The sequence below is a fragment of the Panthera uncia genome, chromosome B4, assembly GCF_023721935.1.
Source record: "Panthera uncia isolate 11264 chromosome B4, Puncia_PCG_1.0, whole genome shotgun sequence".
Classification (NCBI taxonomy): Eukaryota; Metazoa; Chordata; class Mammalia; order Carnivora; family Felidae; genus Panthera; species Panthera uncia.
Window position 1 is genome coordinate 115,019,997 of NC_064809.1, and position 18,491 is coordinate 115,038,487.

General features: G+C 38.3%; 1 protein-coding gene across 1 annotated transcript in view; it reads left to right on the forward strand.

Annotated features, from left to right (window-relative positions):
- The window catches only part of CFAP54 (cilia and flagella associated protein 54), a 289,637-nt gene that overhangs the window by 212,378 nt on the left and 58,768 nt on the right, over positions 1-18,491 (forward strand). The window contains exons 58-61 of the mRNA XM_049626709.1: positions 762-867; positions 1,791-1,884; positions 5,238-5,336; positions 5,873-6,014. Of these exons, the coding sequence (XP_049482666.1) occupies positions 762-867; positions 1,791-1,884; positions 5,238-5,336; positions 5,873-6,014 (441 nt within the window). The remainder of the gene's footprint in view (positions 1-761; positions 868-1,790; positions 1,885-5,237; positions 5,337-5,872; positions 6,015-18,491) is intronic.

Below are 18,491 nucleotides of genomic sequence, written 5' to 3' on the forward strand. Positions count from 1 at the left end.
TCTTACAACAGTTCTACAGGGTATGCATGGCTAATCCTACTTGACAGATGAGGAAAATGAGGTACAGTCTAGTTAAGAAACCTTCTCTAAGTCAGCAGCTACTAAATGATAGTGCCCAGGCGTGAACCTAACCCTGGGAGGCTCTGTGCCCTGTCCACACACTAAATGAAAACTGAATTCTTTTTATAGCAATTATATGATTTTCCTTCCTTGCCCTTTGGCTACAAAAGTGCCATTCCACTGAACGTTGTGGCTAACCATGGGGTCGAGAGCGGTGTGAACACCGAAGTATTTGCATCATTTGTGATGGTTTTCAAGTGTTTGCTGACTTTTTAGGATTTAGCAGAGATGTTTTCTATGAGATCTGCAATACTAGACAGAGATCCGCAATACTGTATCTGTAATACAAGAGGAAGAGGACATGGATGTAGACAAAGGGAATGGGCCCCACAGGAGGAAAGGGAGGTACAAAGTAAGGAAATATAAAAATAAGATGGTAAGAACATTTGTGTCTGGAAAGCCAAAGGAGGCTTTGACTCAGTGTTGCTAACTAAAGGCAGGATGAACCCGGAGACTCCTGGGAAAAGAAGTAAAAGATCTTGCACTATTGGCTGACCTTACAGCAAAAACAACAGACAGATGGGCAGTAAGGACAGCACATCCAGTTTTCTGAAGTCCCAGCATGAAATATTTATTCTAAAGTTCTAAATGATAGAAAAAGGAAAAACCATTTGTGTACATATTTTTTTTTATTCTTTCAGGCAAAATAGAACGTCAAATATTGATGGAAGAGAAATCTCCAAGTTCACAACTTGAGAGTTTATTTGAAGCTATACAACTAAGCTTGAGAAATGATCAAAACTCGGGGTAAAAAAAATCTTCCCATTATTATAACATATTTTGGCTTAAGTCCCATGCTCTGGTAGTACATTGAACATTCAAGGCTGGGATGACTGGGAGACCATCTTCCTATGGCAGGACTAGTTCCCTGGGGTCCATTGTCCACCAGATTTACTGACTTCCTTTCCAAGGTTGTTGCCCTTTGCTCTGACCCAAAGCCTCATTTACAGCAATGGTTGGTGATAGCAGTTATCATGGTGGCATACTGGACTGTGTATTGCTTCTAGTCTTTACTCACATCGATCTCCTATCTGTCCCAGGATTCCAGCAGCTTCCATGGATGTGAAATTGTATCTAGAAGGGATTTATGTGGATATTCACTCTGGTCAACAGGGCCAGGGATGGCCAACTTAATTCTATATAAAAATCATCTTAAGATTGAGAATAAGCTGCCATTATTACAACTGTACTGATTTAAATAGCCCCAACCGACAGGTTTGATAGTGAATACACAGACCTCACCCATATCATACAACTGCTTTCTGCATTACTCCATGTCTCTTTCCATTTTCATTAGTATAGGAGGGTAGAAAAAGAGGTCTGATTTTCGAGGTAGGTTCCTTCAGTCCTGATTTTCACTTCTTTAGTGACTTGTGTGCTGGAATATTCTAGAATGGTATGGATGCTGGGCTTCAGAGCAGTCATGCCATGGAGTGTTGCCAGCACAGGACAAGGTAGAATTCTCAACTCTCTTCAAGAGCTTCCAATTTCAGTAGGGAGGAAGGTGCTGCTGTCTCTGCCAATGGTGCTGTGAAAAGAAGGTGTGTATTTGGGACAGATACTGGTTTTGTCTATTTTTACCTTTCATCAGCTCAGAAATTGTGGAAAATGATGCAAAATGATTATGAGTGGTGAAACTATTTAATAAGTACAGTGTTCTATCATTTTAGATTGATAAGAGACTCCTACTTAGAAATGGCCTTATTATTTTTACATATGAGGAAGCCAAAAAACAATCTTTCAACACCACCATTAACACTTAAGGTAATAAACTATTTTATTAGAAATCTTAAATTAATTGCCTTTGTTAACTCTGTGCTATTGAAATAATGAGACTGATTTTTATGTATGATTTGGAGAAATTCATTTATTACTTTATAGTCACACTCATGTTTAGATACTTCTTTGGATATTTTTTTGCTTTGTTTTGTTTTTAATATGAAATTTATTGTCAAATTGGTTTCCATACAACACCTAGTGCTCCTCCCAACAAGTTCCCTCCTCAGTGCCCATCACCCACCTCCTCTCCCTCCCACTCCCATCAACCCTCAGTTTATTCTCAGTTTTTAAGAGTCTCTTATGGTTTGGCTCTCTCACTCTCTAACTTTTTTTTTCCTCCCCTCCCCCATGGTCTTCTGTTAAGTTTCTCAGGATCCACATAAGAGTGAAAACATATAGTATCTGTCTTTCTCTGTATGGCTTATTTCACTTAGCATGACACTCTCCAGTTCTATCCACATTGCTACAGAAGGCCATATTTCATTCTTTCTCATTGCCAAGTAGTATTCCATTGTGTGTATAAACCACAATTTCTTTATCCATTCATCAGTTGATGGACATTTAGGCTCTTTCCATAATTTGGCTGTTGTTGAGAGTGCTGCTATAAACATTGGGGTACAAGTGCCCCTATGCATCAGCACTCCTGTATCCCTTGGGAAAATTCCTAGCAGTGCTATTGCTGGGTCATAGGGTAGATCTATTTTTAACTTTTTTGAGGAACTTCCACACTGTTTTCCAGAGTGGCTGCACCAGTTTGCATTCCCACCAACAGTACAAGAGGGTTTCCGTTTCTCCACATCCTCGCCAGAATCTATAGTCTCCTGATTTGTTCATTTTAGCCACTCTGACTGGCGTGAGGTGGTATCTCAGTGTGGTTTTGATTTGTATTTCCCTGATGAGGAGTGATGTGGAGCATCTTTTCATGTGCCTGTTGTATATAAGGCTCTGCAAATAAGAGTTCCTGTGGACAGTTTTGCCTGTTAAAATGTAATACATGAAATGTAGGTGTATGTAAATACTCTAAGGTATTAGTATTAATCAGGAAATTGTAGGAAATGGTATATTGGTTAAACAGATGGACAAGTAAGATGTTCATTACTGATACGGCCTGCTAACAGATCACTTTTTGATAGAGTCACTCATTTATTCATCACATACCTATTGAACATTCACTCTGACCCAGACAGTATTCTGGAAAGTTATTAAGCAGTGATTAAGACAAACTTAGTCCTTGTTCTCATGGAACTAGTTTTCAGTAGAGGGAGAGAGACAATAAACCAGTAAAGGAAAAAAGTAAGAGGAAGGAAGGTTGGGTGGGGGTGGGGGGTGGAAAGAAAGGGAGAGAAAGAAGAGAAGGAAGGGGGGTTGGTTTAGGTAGTAAAATTGGAGATTAGGAAAGAACTTGGGTTGGTGGGATTGTGAATGATGCAGTGGCAAGAGGTGGGATTTACTGGATGAGAAGGGGACCATGCAAATAGTTGCAGGGGCATGCACTTCTAGAGTGGTGCTTCCAAACCAAGGGGCAGAAGCATCTCTGGGGATCCTGTGAAAATGCAGAGTCTGATTCAGTAAGTCAAGGATGGGGTCTGAGATTTGGCATTTCTGCTGGTCTGTGGGCCACATTTGAATTCCAGGGATCTAGACTGAGGGAGATCCTGTGGGCAGGATGTGGGTGCTTTGGAGATATATGAGGCCAGTAACTTTTAATTTTTAATTAATTAATTATTATTATGATTATTATTATTTTGTTTTAGAGAGAGAGACTGAGCAGGGGAGAGGAGCAGAGGGAGAGAGAGAGAGAGAGTGAGGGAGGGAGGGAGAAAGGAAGAATCTTAAGTAGGCTCCATGCTCAGCATTGTTCTTACATTATAGTTATTTAATGTTATTATGTATTCTTCATTTAATGCCTATTAGTATTCTTTCCAGAATTTAAATAGGTAAATTGCCCAAACTTACAGAGCCAGTAAGCCACAAGGGCTACCCCAAAGCCTAAGTGGCTTCATTACAGCTAATGACTAGGGTTCTCATATTTTGGGAGAGGGCTGTATTGCTTAGATTATCCATAGGTCGCTTCTCCAGGTATCATCTACCTCCAGCCAATCTTAGCACTTGATCTAGGCTAGGCCACATTTACACGTTGTGTTTCCTGCTCTGGCATCAACACTATTCACTGACTTTCTTTTTCCTTGGGAGTCCTGTAGCCAGAAGTAAAACAAAGATATCTTTGTTATTGTTTGTTTTATTCTGCAGTCTTGTTGAAGATCAAGGAATTGGCCAAAATATGAGCATCAAAAAATTAGAACCAAGCAGTCTAATTGAACAGTTTTATCCATATTAGTTAAATATTAAGAATTAACTATTAATACTTATTTTAGCTATCTTTAAAAATGTAAAACAGGCAGATATTACATTGCCATTGGAGCTTCTTTCTGTTAATTTTTGTAGCATTGACTTTCTTATTTAAAAAATTGAACACACACACACGGTAAAAAAATATCTTCATTCATTGCTATTTTTGCTATTCTATGGAACTTTATGATTACATCATCCTTTAATAGTTCCCTAGTTAGAAAAGTGATAGCGAATACCTATCAGAAACCTTTAAGTAATATTCTTATTTCTGACATTCTCACACAAGTATTCAACTTATAAATCATCTATTAAAATGGCAAATACCATTTTAAGTAAATACTTTCCTTAAAATGCCATTTGTGTTTATTTTATTGTTATTCAAATCCAAGCTCAGTATAAAAAATTAGAAAAGATGAGAAAAATAAGCACCCTTAAGAGCCATAATAACCACTGTTAATAATTTTCTTTGCTTGTGTATACAGGGAATATATGTGTGTACATATCTTTTTAAAAATAGGATCGTACTTTGCATACTATTTTGTAACCTCTACTTTTCTGTCTCTAATATATTTGAACATCTTTTCATGTCAATACATCTAATACATACATTATTATTCTTTATTTTTACATTATTATTCTTTTTTTTTTTTTAACGTTTTTATTTATTTTTGAGACAGAGAGAGACAGAGCATGAACAGGGGAGGGGCAGAGAGAGAGGGAGACACAGAATCTGAAACAGGCTCCAGGCTCTGAGCTGTCAGCCCAGAGCCCGACGCGGGGCTCGAACTCACGGACAGTGAGATCATGACCTGAGCCGAAGTCGGACGCTTAACCGACCAAGCCACCCAGGCGCCCCTACATTATTATTCTTAATGGCTATATAGTGTTCCACTGAAATGTCATTTTCAGAGGATGAGAAAATTTATCATGCAACTTCATGGTATCTTTATCTATCTTTATTATAACATATGTGCTATATTTTTTAGACTCCTACCAGAAGGCATAGTTCTATTAAAGAACCAACAGTAAATCGATTTGAAATGTACAGTTCACTGGCCTGGACTGTGATAAGAGCTGCTGCCCAGGTTGGTGTGATTTTTATTTAAGCTTCCTTTTAACTGGCCTGTCTGTATCCTCTACCTACTAGTTGTTAAGACAGCATAATGTATCTAGACAAGAGAAAGGAAAATTCACATTCTTTAGGATTTATGCCGATGATCTTTCTTTGGGAAGATTAGGAATGCTCCTTAAGTATGTTGTGTTTTTAATCTTTATTAGGCAGACCTGTCTTTGTTTGTTTTGGCTTTTCTTTAATGAAAGTATTGGCAGATACATATGTGCACATTTTGACATTTTGGCAAATATCTTTCAGAGCTAGGTGAGATAGCCTATTTAAAGTGACTCATGCATTAATTAAATTGTCAACAATAATGATTTGTTTGACAATGATATATACTACATGTTGGGCATCACATGTTGTTTTCCAGATTGTCTTTATTTTTTCTTCCAATGGATATTGAATATGATTTTATGAATTCACTTTTTCACACTATGGGCCTAATGGATAATCTATGAATCGGAAAGCTTACATTTATGAATTCTAATTCTGCATTAATTTTAGGTCAGTGAAGCTGTGCTAGCAGTTAACCTACTTATTGGAAAGAAGAATGCCAGAACTGATAAAGTCAGCCAAGGGGCCTTACCAAATATCCCCGAATTTGCCACTGTGGATCTTTTGTCTTCATATACAGATTATTTGCTTGGTATGTTTGAAATGTCTAGGCATTTTATAAAAACCTGATACATGTAATGCATAATCAAGTTGCAAAGGTTTAATCATGGTGATTTGTTGGGTTTTAGCTTAGAGAGTATCATGGCAGGAGGAACCTCAGAAAGACAGGGGCTCTGCAGCCCAGCTGCCAAAACAAAGGGGCATCACTTCATTGTATGTACGTCTGTGTTACTCAATCAGCTGTTGCATTTCAGATGCAGGACTCTGTGAAAAATGGTATTTCCTTCTGTCTATTTTCCAGTTCACACATGTCAAATGAGGCTTTTTGGAAATATTTACTTGTGGATCCTTTCCTGATCCCCTAAAATGTGTGCTCACCCTCATACTCTCATGTAGTTCTCTGTTCTTTTTCTTAGTTATTTTATATTTGTGTGTGTACGTGTGCATGTATGGGTGTGCACATGTGCACATGGGTATACATGTTTGAACTCTTTCTCTCATTAAGCTATCATCAGCTTCCTGAGGATAGGGACTTTATTTGATTTGCTGCCCTAACTGCAGAAAATCACACATTACTTGCACATGACAGGCATTTGTAATTGTTTATTTTTTTTTCATTTTTTTGTTTGTTTATTTTTGAGAGAGAGAGAGAGAGAGGGCACAAGTGGGAGAGAGGCAGAGAGAGAGGGAGACACAGAATCTGAAGCAGGCTGCAGGCTCTGAGCTGTCAGCACAGAGCCCAATGTGGGGCTAGAACCCATGAACTGTGGTATCATGACCTGAGCTGAAATTGGAGGCTTAACTGACTGAACCACCCAGGCGCCCCTCGTAATTGTTGAATGAATTAATGAATGAGAGGTTAGAATTTAAACTTGATCTCACTATTATTTGTTTTTTCTATTTTACGGCTCCTTTGTTAGCTAGCAAACTGTCATATAAACCTCTAAGTCAGATCAGCAGTAATATATTTAAGATTCATTTATGTGTTTGTCCATTCATTCATTTGAAAAATAGTTATTGAGATTGAGTGCTTCTTGTATGCTGAACACTTGGATGGTTCAAAGGCATAAGGTGCTGGAGTCTTACTTCCAGGCTGACATTTCAGTAACAACAATAACTAATTTTCCTTGGCACTAGGTGAGCATTGAGCCAAATGGGGTGAAGAGGGCTACTTTAACCTGGTGGGGGTAGGAGTGTTCTTCCTAAAGCCACTGAAAACACATCTGTAGGCAGCAGCTTACTCTGCTGAAGTGTTAAGTCAACTTTAGCCAAAGGATTAGTGTCTAAAACCATCCCTTTCCTTGGCTTTCTTCCTTTCCAACCCAAAAATGTATTGCCTGAGGTTAAACCATTAGATAAACTTTTTATGCCAAGTTGTGGTTTTCCTATTTTATTGCTTTGATGTCTGGTGGGATTTTGTTTCATCGGTTTCATCTAAAATGCTGTATTAAGCAGTTATTACCAAAATTATGCTGTGTATCAAACAACCCTAGAACTTAGTGGCAATGAGAATTCATCCTTTGACTTGGTCTGGTCCATGTACATTTGTTATGAAGCCCAGGCTGAGGAGGCAGTGGCTGTTTGGAGCATGCTCTTCTCACGGTGTACAGCAGAGCAAAGGGGCCAAGCTCTATCACAGAAGTACACTCAAGGTCTCTCTTCACACCGCATCTCACTGGCCATGGCAAATCATATGGCCAAGTCCAACATCAGTGAGGAAGGGGAATCCACTGTGCCAGGCGAGGAAGGGAGAGGGGCACGAATGTTTGCCGAATGATAATCCAGACTATCTTACGTGACAAGTCCAGTCTGTGGCTGGCAGCTACCTGAGAGGAATTCTGAACCCCTGTATGGAAATACAGGAAAAGGTGTTGCAGTGATCCGTTAATGATGTCACCCATGGGCACATGCAGTGAGGAGCCGCATCCCGGATCCAAATGATCTGAGTTGATCAGTTGAGCAGGTGGTCTTCATCTTAGCTGTGCTTACTGCTAGAATGTGTGATTTCTTTGCCCTTCTGAGTGATTTTCATAGTATATTCCAATTTTCAGTTTCTGTTTTGTACCATTAGCACCCTTTTACTGTTTTACAAAAATAGTAATTTGAAATGACTAAATTTTGAAGTCTTATCTATTTTGCATTTTGCCTTGCCTTAAGGGTAATAGTTTTGCCCTCCAGTATTTTCCTAGCAGACTGATAATTAATTCATGCTGATGATTTCCCTCACTTCAGTATTTGGGTTGGAAGGAGGTACTGAATCCCCTCCTGACTGCTACAAATACCCAGACGGCAAGGAAGTTTATATTATAATGAATTGCTAATGGGCAACAGCAACAAATAAAACTTGTTTGATTTTCCTTGCATTAGCATAAATTAGCATCCAGGAGAAAACATCCTCAGTAATCTCACCTTTGCTAGCATTGATGTGTACTCAAGGTGGTGACCAATAGTCATGGTTTTTGTGTGTGGAACACTGCACCAGATATTTGTGTCCAAAAGGAAGGAGGAGTCATAGAAAACCAAGAAAGTGAGTCTTTCCTTCCATGAGGTTCCAGTCATTGACAGTCAGAACAGAGATACACTTTGGAATTATATAGATATGTCTCTTAAGAGGTCCATATTAATGGAAGCAAATTAGGCTGAAGCTGGACGACAGACAGGATGGGCATATTAGTTAATTGGAAACATTTTTTTTTTCTGGAACAAGTATATTGTGGGGCAGGTATAAAAAAACACATTTTCTCAACAGAGCAATTGGCAATCAGAGAAGCATGATGACAGAATAGACTATTCATGTGTATGTGAACCATAATAGGTCAGCTTGTGTACCAGAGAGCTACTGTATGACGTCTGCAGAATAAGAAGATACCAGAGTGATTCAGCTGATCCAATTTATAGAGGTTTTCTTTACATTGTCTTATAGGAATAGAGACCCTGAGATGATGATACTGGCAATATAAGATCATATTTAGTTTCAACGCAAACACACACACACACACACACACACACATTTATTAGATGCCTACTTTGGGCCTAGTTGTATTTAAATATACTTATCTTTTTTTGTCTTGATTTTCTTGTGGCTTTAGGAAAAATTTCAGCTGGGATAAAAATTGTTAAATTCTGTAAGACAGTTTGAATTAAAAGTACAATTTAGGGCTAGTGGTCCTGGATGCAGCTTCTCACAACCAAATGCACTTGGTCTATAGAAAATATAAATGTTTGTCTTGCGAAAACTAATGGCGGTGAACCTATTGTCAGAACACACAAAGAGAACTGTGAACGAAGACTTAGGATCACAGCTGACCTTTAATATAGGCTCTGCCTGTTGAAACAGAGAAAAGCTTTCAGCCTGAAAAAATAGGATTTGTTCTTTCCTTACTGCCTTGGGCCTGGTCCAGAAACATGGGGTCAATACCAACTAAAAACTGAGATGCCATTCCTCTGCTAGTATCTTGATTTCTTGTATTCCTCTGAGACACAATACTCCATAGGTGGGGACCTAGGGAAACACATTACATCCTCAAATCCCAAAGTATTACACTACTTACAGATTAGAATGGAGAAAAATCATTTATGCTAATAGCAGTGATGTGTGTGTGTGTGTGCACATGCGTGTGTGTACCTGCTATGTATCAGTTCATAGTATTAGCAGTTGAGACAATTGGAGCATGATGAGAACCATCCTCAGTGAAGCAGAGCTGTCCTGGTCCAACACCTGCAAGCTTCTAGAAATGTCATTCAGAGCTCTATACTTTGATCACTTAAATCTGAGAAGGAACCGTCTCATGACCAGGAGCAGAGCACATATTCTCCACCCTCTATTATCAGACTCTAGGTGTGAAGACATTCTTTATTCTAGACAGAGTCAACAATGAAAAATAGGAAGCAACAGAAGGCACCCGTAAGGAAACATTGCCAGGCAAGCACAATGAAATGCTCTCTTGAAGACTCAGAGGAAGACTGACACTTCAGGGAGCCAAAAGAAATGTAACAAGATCCTTTAAAACCTTCAGCAGGGCCCGGTCAAAGACTGACACAAGAACAGAAAGCCATATGCAGCGAATGCTAGATAACAGTGGGACCAGTGTGTCCTGATGCCATACGCTAGTGCTTTATGTGATTTCATCTGTCCTTGGCGAAAATCCCATGGCAGTGTCATATATATTAAACGAAGAAAGGTCCTCAGAGAGGTTATGTAACCAGGATAATTTTCTACTGCTGATGCAAATCCTGATCTATCCGGTTCTAAAAGCTGTGCCCTTGATCACTGTGTTGGGTGTGATAAGAAAGTATTACCAGGAAATCAAAGTGCAGAATGAATGCATCACCCTTTCGGATTGAGCTGACATGAAAGATGTTTTTTTCCCTCCCCATTCCAAACATGTAACACAAGGTTGGATAAAACAGAACTGAAATTGTTTTAACTCATAGCTGAGCATGAAGTCTGGAAAGGGAAATCTCAAGTTACCAAAGTAAATTGAGTGATTCTAAGCAAGAGCTGAAGGTGAGGACGCCATTGGCGAGGGCACTGCTAGGGCTGGGACTTGGATGCCAGGACAAAGAGGGGGTCTGGAAGGAGGGCCCTGTGGGTAGGGAAGGTCAGAACCCTGCTAACTGCTTAGAATTAAGCTTCAGAGTGGGCTTGTCAAATTGAGGACTAGAAACACATTGCCCACCGGCTTGAGTAGATGCAGAGAAACGTGCCAAATTGCCCGGTCAGGGCCAAAAATGAGTCACTTGGGAGAAGTCAGAACCCCACCTGAGATTGTAAGGTTGGAATTCTCACCACCTGAAAGTTGCAGGGAAATGAGCATAAATACTTGCCCAGAACCAGTGAAACCCATGCAGCTCTGGCTGAGGCTGGAGAGAAACCGTTGCAAAGGGATCCACCTCTTACAAAAGTTCTTCTGAAAATAAATGTATATTGCAGGTTACACCTGGAAAAATTCTGACATCACTTTTGGATTATAAAGACAAAGAAAGTAATTGTGAACATTCAGTCAGGAAAAGTGGACTTTCTGTAAAGAAAGAAGAGTTGAACTGGCCTTAATTTTCTCCTGTGACATTAAAGACCAGACGACATTGCTCAAATATGTACAGAGGCTCTTTTAGTTTAGTTCAATTTTTTACATAGGTGATTTGTTCTCAAGAATCAAAACTCAAGGGGCGCCTGGGTGGCGTAGTCGGTTAAGCGTCCGACTTCAGCTCAGGTCACGATCTCGCGGTCCGTGAGTTCGAGCCCCGCTTCGGGCTCTGGGCTGATGGCTCAGGGCCTGGAGCCTGCTTCCGATTCTGTGTCTCCTTCTCTCTCTGCCCCTCCCCCCTTCATGCTCTGTCTCTTTCTGTCTCAAAAATAAATAAAAACGTTAAAAAAAAAAAAAGAATCAAAACTCAAAAGACCTCAAAGGGCATGGAGAGAAAAGTCTCCCTTCTGTCTTCTCTACAAATGACTGCCTTGTCCCTAGAGACAATTGATGTTGTCATTGTATTCCTGCTCTAACCAACAACCACAATTTATGGTTTAACACAACACAAGGTCTGTCTTCCAGTTCAGGAGGTCAGAAGTCTAAAATGGGTCTCACTGGGCTAACAAAATTAAGGTGTCAGCAGAGTACTTTAGGGGAGGCGTTAGGTGAGAATCTCTTTCCTTGTGTTTTCCAGGGGCTTGTGGCCCCTCCCTACATCTTCCAACCTCTCTGACTCTGACATACTCTGTCTCTCTCTCTTGTTTCCCTTTTCTACATATAAGGGCGTCTAGGATTAGACTGGGACTACATGGATGACCTAGGAAAACTCCCCCTCTGAAGGTCAGCTGATAAGCAATCTTAATTCTATCTGCAGCCATATTTCTCCTTTGCCCTGTAACCTAACATATTCAGAGGTTCTGGGGATGAGTACACAGACATCTTTTGGGAACCTTTATTCTGCTACCACAATCAGTTTTCTAGGTTCTGTACCAGAGGTATACATGCTTATGCAAACTGCTGAGGTGCCACTGGAGAGGACAGAATCCACTCCAATTTATTTAAGCGGAAGGAGATTTATTAAGACTTCCAAAATCCCTGCGAGGACCGAAGAAACAAATTCTAGGCTGAACATCCTGACTAAGCGACACAAAGCTAGGCCACCAAGGGAACTGGAGGTTTTTGTTTTGTTGTAAATAAGTGTCTTAGTCTGTTAACACCGCTATAACAAAATACCACAGACTGGCTAGCTTATAAACAACAGAAATGTACTTCTCACAGGTGTGGGAGCTGGAAGTCCAAGATCAGGTTCCGTAGCTAGTGAGGGCCCGCTTTCTGGTATGTAGATGGTGCCTTCTCATGTGATAGAAGGGGCTAGGGATCTCTCTGGAGCCTCTCAGTACTCATCCCATTCAGGAGGGCTCTAATGTCATGAGCTCAGCACCTCCCAAAGGCCTCACCTTCTAATATCATACTGGGGATTAGCATTTCAACATATTTGGGAGGAGACACAAACATTCAGACCAGAGCGTAAAGGCAGCTATAGAATCAGGAATCTGCCTGCAAAGGAAGGAGGCTTTGCTCTGGCTGCAGCCTCAAGAGCCACGTGGCCTCTGCCAGAACCCACACCAGCAAGAGAGGTGCCTCGAATCCTGTCTCCTGCACCACCTAGCACAGTGCCAATTTCAACTTCTACGTGAATGCGTGGAATTCATGACACCTAAGTCCCATGCAGGGCCCTTGCTGCAAGGAAATCTCGCAACCGTGATTTTTATCTTTGTAACTTCAATATAGGCAGGCACATTCAGGGATTAGGATGGATGTTGCATGAACCAATATGGCTGCACACACCAATACATTGATATGTTTTTCCCTAAACCAATACAATTAATAGCATAAATATTAGTGCACACAATTACTTTCCTTGCTCTTTTTTCCTTCCACTTAATATAAGTGTATTTATTGGCAAATTTTTCAAATCCATACGGTGTCTTTTTATCGTTGCATAATAACCCTCTATAAATTGCATTATAGTTAAATTAGTCTCCTTTTGATAGATTTTTTTTAGGTTGTTTCTACTCTTTTGCTATTACATACAACTCTACTATAGGTAACCTTGTATGTATGTATATATGTGTGCCTTATATATGTATCTATTGACCCAATAGATATAGTGTATCTATTGACCCAATAGATACGATGTGTCTGTTGACCCAATAGCTATACTAGCCTATGTACAAAAGTTTACATATATATGATATATATGTATATCTATGAATACACACAGGTACACACACATGTACACTTTATCTATGAATACACACACAAACAGACACATGTATAATTTTAAGACGATTTCATTTTAATTTACACATCTCTTGCTAGGACTAAGCTTAATCGTCTTTTGTGTGAACTCTCTGCCCATAATCTTTGTCAGTTTTTCTTGAGGTGTTGTTTTTTTTTTTTTTCATTTCTTTAAGTACCTGTAAAAGCTCTTCCCCCTGCCTTTTATAGAAATCAATCCTTTAATTTGCAAATATATATTTTCCAATTATCAATTGGAATTGGAATTCCAATTATCCAATTTTTTTTGGTGGTGGTTCTATACCATAAAGAAATGTTCTATTTCAAAATAGTATAAATTATTAATCTTTAAAAAATTTTTTAAATGTTTTTATTTATTTTTGAAAGAGAGATAGACAGACAGACTGAGTAGGAGTGAGGAGGGGCAGAGAGGGAGACACAGAACCTGAAGCAGGCTCCAGGCTCCGCGCTGTCAGCACAGAACCTGATGTGGGGCCCTAACGTGAACTGCGAGATCATGACCTGAGCCGAAGTCAGATCCTCAACCGACTGGGCCACCCGGGCTACATTATTAATCTTTTCTTTGATAACTTCTGGATTTATATCAGAAAGATCTAGTCCCTACTCTAAGACTATAAGTGTGTTCTCCCACAGACTTTTAATAATTTATGGAAACCTATTTGGAATATGTAAAAAATGACAAATGGATACACATTTAGTTTTTCCAGATGGCTGCCTTATTTCTGTACTTTTTATTCATTTCCTGTTGCTCTGTTCTATTCAGGCTTCAACACCACACTGTTTTAATTATCATAGCCTTATATTTAATATCTATTAGGATGAGTCTCCACTCACTAATCTTTCTTATCGAAATTGTTTGTCTTTTATGACTTTTATTTTTTTAACTTTGGAAGCAGCTTGCCTAGTTAAAAAAGTTCTCTTGTGTTTTTATGAGCTGCATTACATTTAGGTATTAACTTAGGAATAACTTACATTTCTATGTTATCGAGTCATCTTAACCAAGAATATTACATGTCCTATATTTTTTACTTCAAGTCTTTTTGTTTTTTAGTCCCTTAGGAGTACTTTAACATTTTCTTCCAATAGATCTTGTATGTTTCTTGTTAGGTTTATTTCTAAATAGTTAAACTTTTTATTGGCACTGTAAAATTTTTTCATTGAATTTCTACTGATTGTTGTTTTTGTGTATGGAGGCTATTGATGACTCTCTATTACTTTATTATCTTCCAATTGTTTTTTCCACTTGATTTTTCGTAAACAAAGTCTGGGTCAGTACACGTTTTCTGTAAAGGGACTGATAGTAAATATTTTAGGCTTTGTCGTCTCTGTTGCAAGCAGTCAGCTCTGCTACCGTGATGTGAAAGGCACCACAGGCAGGATGTAAACGAATGGACGTGGCTGTGTTCCCCTGACACTTAGTTATGGACACTGATGTTTGAATTTCATAAAACTTTGACATGTCACAAAATATTCTTCTTCTGCTTTTTTTCAGCCACTTAAAAGTATGAAAACCATTCTTAGCTCATGGGCCATACATTAACATGGATAGGCCTGATTTGGCCCATGAACTATAGTTTGACAACCCCTGGAAAAGGTGAATAGAAGTCTCCTACTATTACTATCATTTTATCTCTTGTCTTATAGCTATAGTATTTTTTTTAATTGTTGCAACTGTGACTTAAAGTATGAATATTCTATTTAAATTATATATATATAAAGTTTATTTATTTCTTTTGAGAGTGAGAACACAAGCAGGGGAGGAACAGAGAGCGAGGGAGAGAGAGAATCCCAAGCAGGCTCTGCACTGTTAGCACACAGCCTGATACGGGGCTTGAACTCACAAACTTCAAGATTGTGACCTGAGCAGAAACCAAGAATTGGATGCCTAACTGACTGAGCTACCTTTATTGTGGATTAGACTGAGCTACCTCATATCTTTATTGTGAATTAGACCCTGTAACATTATAAAGGCTCCACTTTTGTTGCACTTGGTGCTTTTTGGCCAGAATGCTAGCTTATCTGATAGTAGGTTCACAAATATTCCTTTTGTTTGTTTGTTTACATTTTTCTAGGACACATTTGCCCATTCTTTATTTTCAACCTTTCTCAATAATCTTATTTTAAATATGCCTCTTAAATAGAACACAGAATTGGGTTTTCTTTGTTTTAAAACTTGATAGTTGGTTTTTTTTAGCAATAGGCAACTGGCTAAACAATTTTAACTAATTGACATGAAAGGTAACTTTGGCATTATTTTGTATCATTTTACAAGATGTATGTAATAAATTAGGAAAAAAACAATAAAATAAAGTTGTAATTTCAGGAAAAAAAAACAATAAACTATTAGCAAAGTTATTTAGGAAAATTACAGTAAAAAAAGAACCCCACAAATGATAAATGATAAGACAAAAGTAATCACAGATATGGAGAAATTAAATTATTAGAGTTTTTTTGTTTAGCTCTAAGCAAATAAATTTGAAAAACTTTGTAAAATATATAATTTTGGAGAAAAATGTAATTTACTTCAAATTTCCTTCAAATTACATTATATAACAATTAGGCAAATCTATTATTATAGAAGAAATAAAGTTACATTAGAAATTAAGACTGACAGGGATATATAATCTTTATGTAGTAATTAGTAATATGTAACAACCCCTTTTGGGAATTAATCAGGCAAAAGCTGTTAAAATTGTAAACACCACCTTTGACCCACTAATCTCAATTTGGGAATCTATACTATAGAAATAAAAATCTTTGTGTTATATGAACAAAAAAAAAAGACTGAAAAATTAAAGTTTATTGATTATTTTTCTATTTTTATTTTTTTAATATATGAAATTTATTGTCAAATTGGTTTCCATACAACACCCAGTGCTCATCCCAAAAGATGCCCTCTTCAATACCCATCATATTGATTAATTTTAAAAGAACAGTAATAAATCCATTGCAAGTTAGCATAAAGAACACTAAAAATCTCTTTAGTGTCTGGCATAATAAAAGATAGCTAGACTCTTATACCTACTTCTGCAGTCAGTCTGTTATAGGATAATATTTTGGTTGAAATACGTGAAGAAAATCTAGCCTCACACAGATATGTAGACAGAAAATGGAGGATTATTTTAGGAGCCTTTTCAGATAATTGTGGATATTCTTCTTTGGTCCCAAACCAACCCTGGGTAAGTGGTAGTTTCTTAAAGGTTAGTTCCGATGTAGACTCTGAAGCAGTATCACTGAACTTTTTGTACCTGTTACATTAAAACACATTAGTCTTTCAGTTTGAATGGATCTTTTACTCAGGTATGATTTTGTTACATCGTGTATTAGACACTTGGAAAATAGTGACTCCTGGGTTATGTAGAACTTCCAAATGTTGGTGCAATTCACTGGACAATTTTTAAAAATCAAAATTTTAAAATATCACTGCCATTCGTATCAGAAAAGTCTAAGCACTGGGAAGCCCCTGGTGGCATATACAAATTTTCCAAAACTCTCTGTTTTTACTGAAAATTTTGAATTTTATCATTGGCAGCAAATACTGTCAGTTGTTTTCCTTGAAGACCTACTACTTTTATTTGTGAGAAAGCGTTTGCCACATACTTAAGTCTGAAAGCAGTTTGTCTCCTCAGTTGTTCAGTGCGTGGGCTGCAGGGGTTGGGGGTGGAGCAGTGCATTTCGTTTGCAACTTAATCACAGAAGTGCTTTTCCTCAAGACAGCCATTGCACTTCAGTATGAAGCAGAAATATTTGATGTGTGTTTCCCATGTTATCACACAGAATGTGAAAAAGATGGGTACTCGGGGTCAGTAGTTAATAACATTAATTTTACTGCTTTATCAGGGATATTCTTAAGTGAAACTGGCACTTTAATTAACTTGTTCATTTTACAATGAGTGCATGGCAATGAAAAATGCAAGAACTACTAGTATGTTTGGTGTCACTGCCTTCCTAGGTTCGTGCTAAGGCACCGCCGTTTTATTTACTGTTGCTTTTGTGCAAACATCAACACGGTTATTCTAGGATAAACCACTGGATTCAGAAAGACTATTCAACACGGCACATTTCACTTGCATTACTGCTCATCATTCACATAGAAGGAGATCTTTGAACAGTGGGTGCCGATGCTGTCAAATAGAACCAAAACTACATGTCCAACAATGTCTGTAGATTTGAGCATGTGCAAGGCAAAAGTACAACTGTGCAGAGGAGCTGTTAATAGAGTCTTCATGTTTGCAGCTACATCTATTTTTATTTATTTATTTGTTTGTTTGTTTATTTATTTTGAGAGAGAACGAGAGGGGAGCAAAGGGGTAGAGAGAATCTTAAGCAGGCTCTATGCTCAGCATGGGGCCCGATGCAGGGCTCCGTCTCACGACCATGAATTCATGACCTCAGCCCAAATCAAGAGTCAGATGCTTAACTGAATGAGTCACCCAGGAGCCCCTGCAGCTACATCTTTAATTCAACAAGTTATTTTATTATTGGAAAGTGCTAGAATTTGTTTACTGACTTTTCAACCAGTGGAGATTGTTGCAAACAGGACGTTTTGGTCTTAGACTTCAGGACATGTATTCAACTGTGGCAACTTACTAGTCTGTAGGCTTTGGGTGCATTTCTGTAGCCAGCACAATATGATAACCTACTCTATATGATGCTTCACTGATTTTTTCATTTGTAGTTTGAAAAGCTATAACAAAGAATTTTTTTGACTTTTAAAGAGCTTACCACATACACGTTCAAAGTTTTGTTCCTTTTTCTTTAAACTGTGAACCATGGGTCTTAAGATGCCTCAACTTAGCAGGCACCGTAATACTGTTTTAAAAATGTGCACCTCACTATCAAGAAGCATGCATTGCTATTTCTTCCTGAGATTTATATCTCGGTGTTATCCTCTGTCTCCATTGCATCCTCTACTTGGTGACAGCTACTTTGGGCATGATTCCATACAACTTGTGTTTTTGGGTTTTAGCTCTTCCCCGATTTACTGAAAATAGAATCTGTGTTTTTGTTACCTGTGTTTTGTGTTGTTTGGGATGATTTCCAGGAGAAGGATACATGCCAATAGTATAAGGACACATTTGCTGGAAGTCACCACAAAATTATTTTATTGTATTATAACATAAATAGGGAAAATGACACAAATCATGATGATACAACTTGATTCACCATCCTAAAGGAAATACCTATACAGCCATCATGGGTCAAAAATAGAACAA